This window comes from Parasteatoda tepidariorum, chromosome 4 (genome assembly GCF_043381705.1).
Source record: "Parasteatoda tepidariorum isolate YZ-2023 chromosome 4, CAS_Ptep_4.0, whole genome shotgun sequence".
Lineage (NCBI taxonomy): Eukaryota > Metazoa > Arthropoda > Arachnida > Araneae > Theridiidae > Parasteatoda > Parasteatoda tepidariorum.
In genome coordinates, this window is record NC_092207.1 from 67,423,368 (window position 1) to 67,437,544 (window position 14,177).

The window sequence follows — 14,177 nt, forward strand, 5'->3', positions numbered from 1 at the left end:
CAAGTAAATTAATTTATGCAATTAAGTTATCCAATCAAACGCGTTAAATTATTTAAAGGTGCCTTATTTTAATACCTTTCTCTTGGCTACACGTGGGATTATAATTTTCAGGTTTTGCGTATGACTCAGCTTTTTAGATTTAAGCATCTGGATAATATTAAGCGTCAGGATATATATTAATCTGAATAAATATTAAGATTAAAAATTATAAAATGAATAAATTATTATCATTTCCAAAATTAAAGAAATATATGAACTTCAAACGAAAAAACATCTCACTTTTTTCCGACTGTACCTAAAATTAGTATTTTATTAAAATAAATTTCCTGATAGTATTTATCAGTTAAAAAGTGATCAGTTATTAGTTAAAAGTATCAATTACTTAAAGTTATTGATGGTTACTTATCTATGGGGATGGATATAGAGGATTTTCCTCTTGGTGACGAATATACAGATGGATGACAAAATAATACAAACACCTGTGAAAAAGTGTGACTTATTTCACACCTGCACTACAGCCGCGCTACTTGCAACAGAAGTCTGCCACCTAGTGAGCGTGAAGAGGAAGCTGTCAGTCTCTCAACATTAGTCACCTGTGTCACATGAGTTTATCTAACTAGCTTTTATAAGGTGAAATGTCTGACCTGTCAGAATTCCAAAGAGGGATGTTTGTTGGGGCGCGTTTAAGTGGAGCATCGGTGACAGAAACAGCAAACCTTTTGGGGTTTGCAAGAAGTACTGTATCAGCCGTTATGACAGCATATATGAAAGAAGGTAAGACGAAGTCTTCAAAGCAAAACAGTGGCCGAAAGTCAAAGCTTGATGATAGGGTTAGACGTGTCTTGCAGCGCGTAGTTGTTCGAAAACACAAGCAATCGTTATCCGAGATATCATCAGACATGAACAGTCATTTTCAGGATTCCGTTTCAACAAGAACTGTTCAAAGAGAACTTCATGCAGGAACATTTATGGGAGAGTGGCAATTCATAAACCCTTGGTGACAGCAACCAATGCTTTCAAGCGCCGTCAGTGGTGTAGAGGTCACAAAGACTGGTCCCCACAGCAGTGGCAGCAGGTAATATGGTCCGATTAATCATCCTTCACCTTATTTCAGTCCACCTGACGCGTTTATGTCTGGAGATCACCCAAAGAAGCGTTTGATCCTGAATGCCTCTTACCAACTGTGAAACATGGAGGTGGCTCCATTAGGGTTTGGGGTGTGTTATCTTGGCGTGTTCTTGGGCCACTAGTACGTCTGCTTGGATCATATTCATCCTTTTGTACAGACTGTATTCACTGGAGAGTGACCGATTTTTCAAGACGACAATGCCCCAATCCACACCGCTAGGTGCATTCAAACATGGTTCGAAAAGCATGACAATGAAGTTGAGCATCTCGCCTGGCCCCCTCAGTCTCCGGACTTAAATATTATTGAACATTTGTGGCAATATTTGGAGTCTAAACTTCGTTCCCCATTCCCACCTCCATCAAATCTTTTGGAATTAGAGGCCGCTTTGCAAGAGAAATAGCTTAATATTCCTTTAAACGTTGTCCACGACCTTTATGCATCGATCCAACGTCGTATTAAATCTGTAATTCAGTCAAAGGGTGGTCCAACTCCCTATTAATAAAGATTTTCTGATATTTCACAGGTGTTCGTATTATTTTGTCATCCATCTGTATATTCTTTGTATTTATGTGTTTGTTTTCGTTCCCAATAAAGTTTGTTTTCGAATTGAAAAAAAAATATGAGTTAAAATCATCCAAATCATTTCAATTTTAATAGAATACATATCAAATCCGAATATTAATGAAGAGTTCTAAAAATCTAAAAGTTCTACTGTTAATTAAAATTTCTAAAGTTCGAAGTTTACTTTTAAGCTGACTGACTCGAGTACAGTGAAATATGTATACGGTGACCACTTGTCTTGCATGACTTTAGTGGTCAAATTAGACAGCTTTTTAAATTTTAGACGGGATGAATATTTTTTATTCTTTTTGGTTTACATTATAATTTGTTATCTTAATAATTTGTTATATTTATAACATGGTATAAGAGTAATGATATATATATATAATATAGTTTTTCACATAAACTAACATTTTCTCAAAGAGGATATGCATATTAAAATATATGCAATTAGGATAATTAACAGTATTTTAACTTCAACTTTTTAAAATTTATTTAGTAATAGTTATAAACATATTTGTTACTTAAGCCGTATTAATTATTTCTCGTGGTCAACACATGAAGAAGTTTAATGTTAGCTTTTATTACTGTTATACTAATTTTGTGAAACTTAATGCGCAACGTAATAGTATAAAAAATTTTTAAAAAAAACTATTTTATTCTATCAACATCTTAAAAAAGTTGAATTTATTAATTCAAATTTGACTTTATTAGGAGGTCAAATTACAAATTGAACAGTTACTCAGGTTAGTAAGGTTTGTTCTCTTTTATTTTATAGAAAAAATAGTCTTTTATAATATAAATTGAACATGTGATCTGCTTAAAAGGTTTTACCATATTGATGTATTTCTTTTAATAAATTTGTTGATTAAAATGCACTTTGAGAAAAAAGTGTGGTTAAAATTACCAGAATGTGATAAAATAACCATGTTTCTGGCTCTTAGGAGAACACCAAAAAGCTCGGTAATTCTTACTGAAGCACTTTGGAAATGATTTTGGTAAAATGAACTATAAAAAATAGTTTTATAATCTGAGATAAAATTTGTTATATCTGTTAAGATTTGGTAATTTTATGATGATACCTCAGAGCATGGTAGGATTATAATTTATTCGGTAAAGTTTACTTTTCTGTTTCGTATTTTTTACTAAATTTGTTTTTTCATGTATAATAATTGCAATTTTGCAAACTAGAAATTTCGGTGAATTAGTCACCATATAGAATAAAGATTGCTGATTTAAATACTCTATATTTTGGTTTTTTTGGTCAAAATTATGTTTTTTTTTACCAGAAATTTCATTACCATACATTATAGTAAAATTGTTTTGTCTCCGTGTATCGAAAAATTAACCAGAATTTAAAGTTCTTGGTGGCTACTATACATATACTTTTTTGCTGTTGCTGGTCAAGTTTAGCGTCCTATGAGATCTATTTTGGAATTTGATGAATAATGAATTCAAAATTTTATGGGATAACGTCTTTTTCCTTCGGTCCAAAACTAAACTGCAAAATGAATAAATTTCTTGAAATCCCTTCAATAAAACGGAACATGAATCTCAAATCTCTTTCAAGAACAAGGCAATTTATCTTTCTTTCTTTCTTTTATTTCTCTGCCATGGATCACTTCGGAATATAACAGTAAACTGCAAATCCATTTTGCTTCTCGGCATCCCTTAGTGACATGTATTGAGCTGAAGGAACTATTTATAACTTCCTTTTAGGGTTTTATTTTCAAAATAGGAAGCCCAGTTCTAAATCCCTTTACAATTCGATTCCTTCTTATTGACTCAGAGAATACATTCAGCATAAATGTACACAGGTTACAACGATATTACCAAAGCCTTATCACAGTAGTAAACATTTATGGTAATTAAAAAAAACATAAAAGCTTAACAAAGATATATTTATCAGAAATTTGAAATTTTAAAATTTAAGAATTATTTTGTAACTCAAATTTAAGTAAAAAAGTTTAAAAATTGCGTTTTGTAATTATTGAAAATAACTGTTAGAATATAGATAAAATACGAATATTTCGCGCACACTGTTGCACACACACTCAAACAATAATTAGAAAAAAAGAAATTAAAAAATATCGTGAGATGAAATTTTTAAAAAAATATATATTATTCATTTAAGCTTTATAAATTTTAGAGAATAAAAAAGAATTAATTCGTATTTCTTCACGTTTCATTAAATAAACATTTAAACATCAAAATAAATATGAATTATTATATGGATAACTCAATTTGAATATGAATTATCTCTGAATAAACATTATATGTTTAGTCTAAAACAGTTTTCATCAGTCTAAAAATTTGTTTGTATAAAACCTTATTTTTATCCAAGTAAAACTTTTGTTTTATTTGAATAATTTCTTTATTTTTATCTGTATAAATATCTTGTTTTCATATGCATCGAACACCTTATTTTTATTTGTATAAAAACTTTATTTTATACGTATAAAAACTTTAGTTTTATAAGCATAGAAAAGTTTATTTTAGAGAAATAAAAATCAATGCCTTAAGCTATCATGGAACCTAAACAATTACTGAATAAAAGCTTAGAGAATTATAGATTGATAAGATATGAAGTTATACTTCTTGATGAATAGTTAATAAAATGAAGAAAAAAGAGTAAACCATAAACTATTAACGGAACAAATAGATATCATTATATTTATTGTTTCCTTAACCATTACTTTTATTTTAGCTTGAATGAATTCATGTTAGTTTTATTGGGATCAGATCTGCTGTAACTTCTCAAAAATAAGGGAAGAAATTGTTGGGGCATTGAGAGACAAATGTTATCCCTTTGTTGGGTGATAAATTCTAATAATAACATACGGGGACAAAGCTGCCGACAACGGATCACGTATTAGTTTTAAGTACACATAAATTTTGCTAATAATAGGTCAGTTTCTTGATAAATTACATAGACAAAATTGACAATTATAGATCACGTATTAGTTTTAAGTAGTTTTATAGATCACGTATAAGTTTTTCTTGATAGTTAATATTCAAATTTTACATAATATTGTTGGTACATGAATGAGTTAAAGTTTTATAATTCTTCTATAATATTTATTAAAAACTATTATTTTTTAAAGTACATTTCATAAATTATGATGTTGTTACACTAAGAAAAAAAATATGATGAAAGCTACAAAACTACGGAAAAATTTACCTTATTTCTGGCACTATGGGAACACCAAAAACCTCGATAACTTTTACTGAAGTACTTCACTTTGGTAAGGACAATTAAGCATATGGATTTATAATATGTACAAAATTTTTTAAATGTTATGAAATTTGATCAGTTTATTACCATACCTTAGATCATGGCATAAAATCATTTATTCGATTAAATTTATTTTTCAGTTTTGCATTTTTTGCTAAAACTGTGGTATTAAGAACTATAATTTTGAAAATTAAAATTTCAGATAAACCATTATCATATGAACGGAAAAATTACCAAGCCGTAAAAGTGCATTTTTCAACCATCGAAATATGTTTTTTCCCCTTTTTTTTACATGAAATGTCATTGCTATACCTGAATGGACACAGAATGGTAATTTTACCAAAATTTTTTTCCCCGTGAGAAATTCCGTTAATTGCTGATTTACAAAAATTTAATATTTCTTTATTTGTGGCGTTAATGGGTCAATTAGGTTGGAAAAAAAGAGTTGAAATATTTCTTAAGTAGATTTTATTAATTGATACAAAAAGAGCAATATGTATCGTATTATACCATGCTCAAAAAACACGACCACACTGAATAACTTCTGATGTAATGATTGAATCTTCAAGTTCTAGGACTCATTCTTAATAGTTAAAGGGGGGTGATCGAAAATATGCTGAAGAAAAGGTGCAGGCGACATTTTAAGTTACAAAATCAGACATGAAAACGTACTTTTTTCGATTAAACTTACCTTTTTTTTCGCGAAGTCGGATTTCTGACCCCCGAAAAGTAGGGGGTATAGGTTTTGTCTGGTATTTGCACATAAAAAATTGGTATTAATCGATTGAAACTCGAAAATCTGTTTTAATATCACAAAACCTCTGTTTCAAACTCACACAATTGGTAATTAAATGATTAGCACTGATTATATTTCGAATGTATTAATTATTTTATTGTGAATAAAAGTATCAAACTTTCAATTAAAAATAAAAATTTGCCACTTTCAGAAATAAAATTCTTACTTTCGATTATTAAGAAATTCTTGAGCTGTATTTCGCTAACTTTGAGAATCATTTTGGCAGGAAATCATTCTTTACAACGAAACGTGAGCTTTCAGATCTATAACGAAAATCCTTTCTTAATTCTAAACCTCAACGTATTGAATTGTGGGAGACGGTGAACTTGAATGAAGAAATTAGAATGAAAACTAGATGATTGAAGTAAAGTAGCGGAAAGGCCAACGTGTGTTTAAATAGTTAAGGAGTTTGCCTCGCAACTAAAAGATCATGGGTTTGAATCCCGCTTCTGTCATGGGTTTGATTTATCACTCTTTTCTATCCGTCCCTGCGTACCTTAGGCGACATTGTTGTAGATGATACCTACGCGGTGCTCAAGATAAAGTTATTATTAAAAAAGTTTGGTACATTAGGCAACGCGGGAGTATTTTTTTTCTTTACTTCTGACGAAATTTGTTTACTCGAAAAAGTGACAACAGTTATTTCATCACTTTGATGAAAGTTTTGCTCGGAGCATACACAAGGAAACGGCTTCGTCAAAAACGAAGTAACTTTCGTTAAAAGTGAGTATCACGTTTATGCAGAGATAAAAACGAATATCGATAACGACAGCTAAAGTGAGTTATTTTAAGTAAAAAACCATTAAATCTTTGCTTGCGTTGAATAAAAAAATAAAGCATCGGAAATTCTTTCTTCTACGGCAGGCATTGATCATCTTTTTTTATAAACAGAAAGCGAAACTAGGTCAATCTCCATCTTCCTGAGCAAAGGGAAATAGCAAATAAATTGTCTTTCTCTAGATTAAATAGTAAACTCACTTCCTTTTTATCTGTACATGGGCAGGAATCCTTACGTAAATAAGCATGATTTGTCTATTTATTAATTATCTTTTAAATAAATTGCGTTAAGTTTTGGTTTGAGAAACATTTCAAGAAGCTTGCGCAGTATTCATATATCTAAATACTTTCGAAAGAAAATACCAATACATTTTGTTGTTTGAGTTGCAAGAATAAATAAGGTATTTGCTTTGAATATACATGACGAAAGAATTTGACTCTTTGACTTTATTCTTAGCATACTATTAGAAATAATCAATTGCGTTAAATGATAATATCATTCAATTTTTTTTAAATATTTACATGGTCTAAAGTTGAAACTTTATATTTTACTTTTTTAAACCTTTTTTTAATAAGCATTAAAATTATGTTCACTGACAATTATAACCCTTTTAAAAACCAATCATCAAACTTCACACACACACACACACACACACACATATATATATATATATATATATATATATATATATACAGAGAGAGAGAGAATTTTATTTGGACAGACACAATTTTTAATTGTGAGAAATTTTTTTTTATTTAACTTAAAAAGTTATTGATTTTCGAATAAATATGCAAAAAATAAGGGGTTTAAACTTAGGGTTTAAAAGGGGTTTAAACTTAGGATGGCTATCCTAACCAAACTATGAGGATCATGTCTTCCAGATTGCAGCTACTCCCCATACCTTGGGGATAAGAAATCCGAATCCGTTGAAAAAATATACGTTTATTTACAGTAAGTACGTTTTTGTATTTGACCTTCTAACTTAATATATCGTCTGTACTAATTAATTAGCATATTTGAGGTTAGCCAGCCACTTCAACCTTTAAGACATAGAGCGTAAAAATCCGATCAATAGATAAAAAGTTATTCTGGGTAGTCAGTCTTTTTTTTGGCACACTGGGCAAAGAAAACATAAGTTATGGGGAACATATGAAAACAAGATTAATCAATTTAAATACAACTTTCAGTTATAAAATTGAAATATTTAAATAGCATAATTTAAAACAACATTACGTCCGTATTGAAAGTAAAAAAATATAATTCAAGGATGTAGTTTACTCATTTTTTTTTCAAAGTGCAGGGAGGTATTCTTTCAGACGACTAATTACATTTTCGTTTTTTCAAACTTAAGTCTTCTGACTCTCTGATTTAATTTACTCAGATTTTAATACAGGCGAATAATGTACTATCTAAATATTTGCGTAAAAATAATATGGATAAAATTTTCTTCTCAAAACTAGCTAATCAGAAAGCTTTGCAAACAGCATAACTATATTTAGAAATTTCATCTAGTTATTCCAGGTACACTTTAATGAGCTGTAATAAAATTTACGACAGGGATCCTTTTGGCTCATTATTCCGAGCTAATTGCTTAAGAATACCAATTAGCGTACAAACTTTTATTTTCATTACGTCATATCATTTTAAATCTTATAATTCCACAGTTAGAAAGTAATGGAGGAACATGCTTAGTTATCTCCAATCAAGGTTCCTAAAATATTTCGGGAAACGTGTAGATGATTAGCTACTTTTTTTAACAAAGTTACACGAATGTCTAAGTTCAGTAAATAATATGCTAATTTAACTTTGGTAGCGAACATTAAATAAATTTAGAGGATTTGAGGAATTTTTAGAAGTTTACAAATGTTTTGAATGCGAGTGTGATTCACCGAGGTAATTACTTCTAATTTATGGTCATTAACTGGCATCCATTGAAATATGAAATAAATAGTAGTTTAAATTTTAAAAATGAAGAGATAGTGATATCAAAGACTGAGTGAAAAATAAAATTTGAAATTAGGTAATGAAGGTATCAAAAATAAAAATTATAAACAGACAAAAAAATGGATTTATTTTTTACAAAAGCCCTATATCCTGCTTAAAGTTATGCATAGTACTAACACTAGATATTTTATTTAATCCAATCTAGTAGGGAAAAATGTGTAGCAACCATGCTTTCTCTGGATCATGTAACTTGACATTCTAACAAAAAAACTGAGTTTTAATTAAAGTATGCATTAGGAGGTATTATATAAAACAAGAGCACTTTTTTTCAAGAACATATTTTTTTTTTAAGTTTTCATCTCTCAAGACATCTGATCCTAACTTTGCTCTCGTCTTCTTTTTATAGTTATTCAACAAAGTTTGTATTTAATCTGTTTTTTCTCCTTTTTTCTAACGAAATTTTATTTTATCTACTGCATATTCCAAAGACGCTTGCAAAATGTAATTTTTTAATTATCTAAGGATATTTATCTATGGAGAAGGTAATGGTAATTAAAGAAGAAATTATCTGCGGAGAGACTTTAACATTAAAATCAGTACATTATTTTGATGATTAAAGATTGGAATGTCCCTCCCATTATATATATTAGATGTGTTACTTTTTACAGCCTGGTTTTACATTGATAAAAATAGATTCTTAGGTTGAAAAAAAAATCGAAAAATTATTTTAAAAAAAACAATCTAGGAAAGCACTTTAAAGTTTCTAATTCATTTAGGGGAACACCAAGATGAAGTTAACTTGTAAAACCAGTCATTAACCAAAGTTGTTAACCGCTGCATAAAAGAGGAATAAAGCAGTAGAAGACCATGAAAAAGGTATTTTTTAATGAATTTTGCAACAATTGTAATAACCGTAACTTAATGCAATTCTCTAATCGTATTGCACACATTTTATTTTTAAATTTATTATGTTACATGTACACAATTTTAAATATTAGTGTTTATCTAATACAATGTTTGGAGCTTATTTTTTAAAATTCTCCACAACTTGCTGTATCCATAAGTTGCGAAAAAAATCATCCAAATTTGATTCCTCTTGCATTTTTTAAAACTAAATGAATGTTGATTTCGTTGCACCTAGGATTTTATAAAAAATAAATTTTTATCAAATGACATTCAATTGCATTTTTCATTGAATTCAAATGAAAAAGGTATTTTTTAATGAATTTTGCAGCAATTGTAATTTTGGATATTTTACATATCCGAAAATGACTAAAAAAAGTTCCATTTACGTGGATAACTCAAAACCAGTCAATCCAAATTAAAGTTCCTTACGTGCAACGAAAACTATATTTACTTTAAACACTATGTCACAATTTGAACTAAATCGGTTGAAAAATAATCTAGTTACAGAGATACTGCAAGCAAGAGATATATAGTTCCGAAAAAAACTGCGATTAAAAATTTATGATTGTTAATCCATATGAATTTTTGCAAAAAATTGCAGCTAACAATAATGCATAAATACCAGGACTATAAGGTGCTTCTTTTCCATAATTTTCAGCAATCTTAAATGCCTCACTAGCCCTTCTTCTTGTCGATTTATTTCTTGTGACGCCTCATGATTTTTGAAGTGTAAACTTCATTACAACTACTTTGCAAAGTTCATTATAATTATTGAAGTTAAGTAAATTTCGATTTCAACTATTTGCATTGAAATTATTATTAATTATTTTTTTACATTATTTAAGCAAATTATTTCAATTAAATAATTAAAAAGATGGCATTTTATGAAAAAGTTTTGAGAAATCCATTAATCAACTGGGCACTCAATTCATTGATTTATACAAATCACCGCGCGTCTTGATCTAGTCACGCGCTGAGCTCGACATATTATGCTGAAACTTTTTCAGTTTAACGAAAATTAATTCAACATTTTTCTGCAACAATCTTAAAAAAATAAACTATTGAAAAATGCAATACTTTTTGTTTCATTTAATGGTTAATTGTTAATGGTTAATGAACAGTACAGTTTCATTGCTTTATACTAGTTGTACCATGCTAGTTGTACCATATTAGTTGTAAATGGTTTCAAAACCGAAAAGATAAAAATATGTTCTCTGTCGTAAACATTACGGTTAATCGGATGGACAGACTGCTACCAGATATTTTACCGTAATTTTAGAATGAAAATTTTAACAATTTGTAAAATGCTGAATTTCTTCAGTTCGCGATATTAAAAGTTAATTAAATAATAGTGAAAAGCAGTCTTCTAATAATCCAGGAATGACTCTATTCCTGGCAATTTATCGAAATCACCAATCAAGCTAAATCAGTAAAAAATGATAGCCCTTTTAAATAATTGTACAAAATTTAAAATTCAAAAAAAATATAATATCATGGAAAACATAATACGAAAGGAATTTTAAAAGAGCTGAAATATAGAAATGGAGTTTGACATCCGTATTTTAGAAACTGTATCAAATAATAGTTAATTGTTGCTTTTGCTAGGAAAATATTAGAGGGCTGTGTATGAATTTAATAATAAAAAATAACAAAAGAAAATAATAATAAGTGTGATATTCCTTAAATGGCGTTTAGGAGTTTTTATTCATTAAATTAAAAAAAACTAAAAGTTTAAAGCTTTTTTTTTTTAAAGTTATGTCTTTGTTCGTTTTTTCTCAATGATTTTTGTTTCATTTGGTATAAGAATAATTATTTGTTTTAATGGATTCTTAATTTTTAAATTTTATAAAAATGCATGATAGGGAATACTTTTCGTGGGATTTTAACTAAGTTAGAACTCACTACATTTATGCCTATAATAAAAAAATATGTATACATTCTTAAAAACACCGCTAATTGAGGAAACTTAAGAGCACTTTCCTCAATTAAACTTCAGCACAAGTTAAATTATCTCCATTTGTCATTATTAGAAGGATCTGACATAAATTCGCAAATTTCTCAGTAACTACTACTCCGTAATTAAATTTCATAACACTGGTTCCTTAAACCAATTTGTTTAAACATTTGGTTCCACTGATTAAGTTTTCCAATCTTTAATGTCAATTTACGAGAATAGATGCTCAATAACATGCTTGACATATTACAAAATTACTTAGGAAATTTCAGAACTTGGAGTATGATTTTCAAAGCACGACAGAAAGCTATATTCTATAACCCTGCGATAAGAGAATGATATGTTTAAATGAGAATTGTTGAAGTAGTTTCTATAAGAATAGAAATTGGATTAATCAGTTACGGATTTGCTCCAAGAGTTTCGTGTCATTTCGAATTTGGATTTAGCAGCTTTGTAAATGATTAATGATAACAATATTAATTTCATTTTGTCTCACAGACGTACTGTTATAGTTAGCTACTTAAAGATATTCCTGTAATATGTATTTGGTAGATATACAATTTGGGAATAAGTCTTACACTATGAATATATTCTTAGTATAGGATTATTATAAATTAAACCAATAAAAACAATTATTTTTATGTAGAATTTTAGATGCTATTTTATGTGTAAATGAATGGTTGTCCTCAAGATTATGTAATTGTAATGGTGAAATATTGAAATTGATTGTGTTCCGATTAACTAGCACTCTCAAATTTCTGCTGAAGATAATGTAACTGATGATGATGCTAGTTTCAATATTTTCCTGACCATTAGGCATGTAATGTTTCGCAAAATAGAACTCAGTGTCAATAAAAACTCATTTTATTAACACTAAGTTCTATTTTGTGAACATTATTACTATTATTATAACACATAAACGTTTCACCACGTAATTAGGTGGTTCAAACCTCATCTGGAGATTCGCAATTTATGACAATAAAAGAATGACAATAAATCATGCAGACTCTATAGCTTTATTGCCACTAATAAGAATTTATCGTCAATCAAAATTTTGACAACTTTCTGACTTTTTAAAGTGCTCAAAAGCGAACTAGACATATGAGCTGGAATACAATGTAAGGTTAAATCGTTTCTTGGTTGCTGGAAGCTGAATTGTTATTGTCCTTTCATCTCGAAATAGAATTTGTAATCTATGAAAATGCAAATTTTTTTTAGTTGATAGAATGCTCAAGTTTCAATTGATTATCTGGTGCAGGAAATTGCAATTGCTTCGTAATTCGTAGCAGCAAAATGCATTGCTTTGAAATTTCCGAAGACCTTTATACATAACAAACTAATCCCAAATGGCAAACAAAATCATGTAAAATGTAAAAAGAATTAAAATCTATTACTATCTCAATTAGACTATGAAGAAAAATGATAATTGTTTTGTCAAAGCTAAATCAGAAAACGTACACCATTTTCATTATAAATGTAACTTTTCATCTTTTTTACTGAAGATAGTTCCAGATAAAATTATGGTACTACGGTATTGACCTTAAAATATTGCACTGTTATTTTTAAAATAATATTTACTTAATTGGAATGATTCTGTGATTTTACGGTAATTATTACTGTAAAAACTACGGTTTTTTAGATTTTTCATTTCGTAACATGCCCCAGTAAAAAGGGATTTTACTGTAAAAACATGCACCTTAAGTTTCGGTACGTCATACTGTAATGTTTTACACTGTACTGATTTTAAATTCTATTTAGTTTGGACTTAAAAGAAAACTAGTTTTGGATAATTTTTAAAAATTAAGTTTAAAAAAACGAAATTTTAGAATTTTAGCGTTATTTTATTATTCTAAAGTTTTAACTTCTCTATATTGTTTAACTTTTATTATTCTCAAATTTGTTTTGAAATACATGTGCAATAATATGTTTTAAATCAATATTATTTATAAAAGCAAGTCAATTTTTCAATATATTTCATTGTTAATACTTTTAATTGTAACGATAGATTTATTTTTAAAAATATCCAATTTAAACTATGTATAGTCTGAAAAAAATATTCTTTTAATGTTTATAATAAAAAATATTATAACTTATTTCTAAGTCTAAATAAATGCCTCTAGACTCGTGAAAAGCATGATTTGGAGGGTTGGGCTCTAATTACCTCCCGTAAGGGATCAACAAACTAATGAATCTGAATGAATTTTGACTTTCTTTTCTACCAAGCCGTGTTCAAAAACGATTGATGCAAATTATTTTAAAGTGCATGTAAATTCCTACATATGATAACTGTTGAAAAAGGAGTAAATAAGGAATCTCTTGTATTTCTTATTTATATAATTCGAGAAATCGATTTAGCAAAGACAAAAATCTCACTCTTTCATTACTATATTGCTCTACTGTATTCGACCAAAGTGGTTTAGTTTTTTTCCTATATTTAATTTAACAAATCAATATTTATAATTGTTCATAACAGCTGTATTAGCGCTTTATGGCATTGAAATACTGTAAACTTTTCATTACTTATTTTTTTTAAGGAATCATTTTGGTAACCCCGATATTTGAAAATCAGTAGTTTGATTGGACAAACACTGTTGAATCTTAATGATATTATTGTGCATTTATTTTTTAAAAAAAAATAATTAAGTTTTATGATTTTGTATGGTTCAAATTATCACAGTATTTTTTACAGGAAATTTTAAACGATAATATGGAATTAAAATCTTGTACATCATTGAATTTATGCTCGTTCTTTTAATCATTCATTATAGATACATGTTAGTAAGGAGTTGACTAATGATAAAAAATCAAATAGTTAAGCTAAACGTCTTACAACGCTTCGTCAGTTTATGAATTGAATAATTAGATAATTTGAAA

The 14,177-nt window shown here is 28.5% G+C and overlaps 1 protein-coding gene across 1 annotated transcript; it reads left to right on the top strand.

The window, feature by feature from the left end:
- The first annotated feature begins 635 nt into the window (after positions 1–635).
- LOC107444079 (uncharacterized) lies at positions 636–1,001 on the top strand. The gene has a single exon (XM_016058154.1). It carries the CDS (start codon positions 636–638, stop codon positions 999–1,001), a length of 366 nt encoding a protein of 121 aa, XP_015913640.1.
- The last annotated feature ends 13,176 nt before the right edge of the window (positions 1,002–14,177 follow it).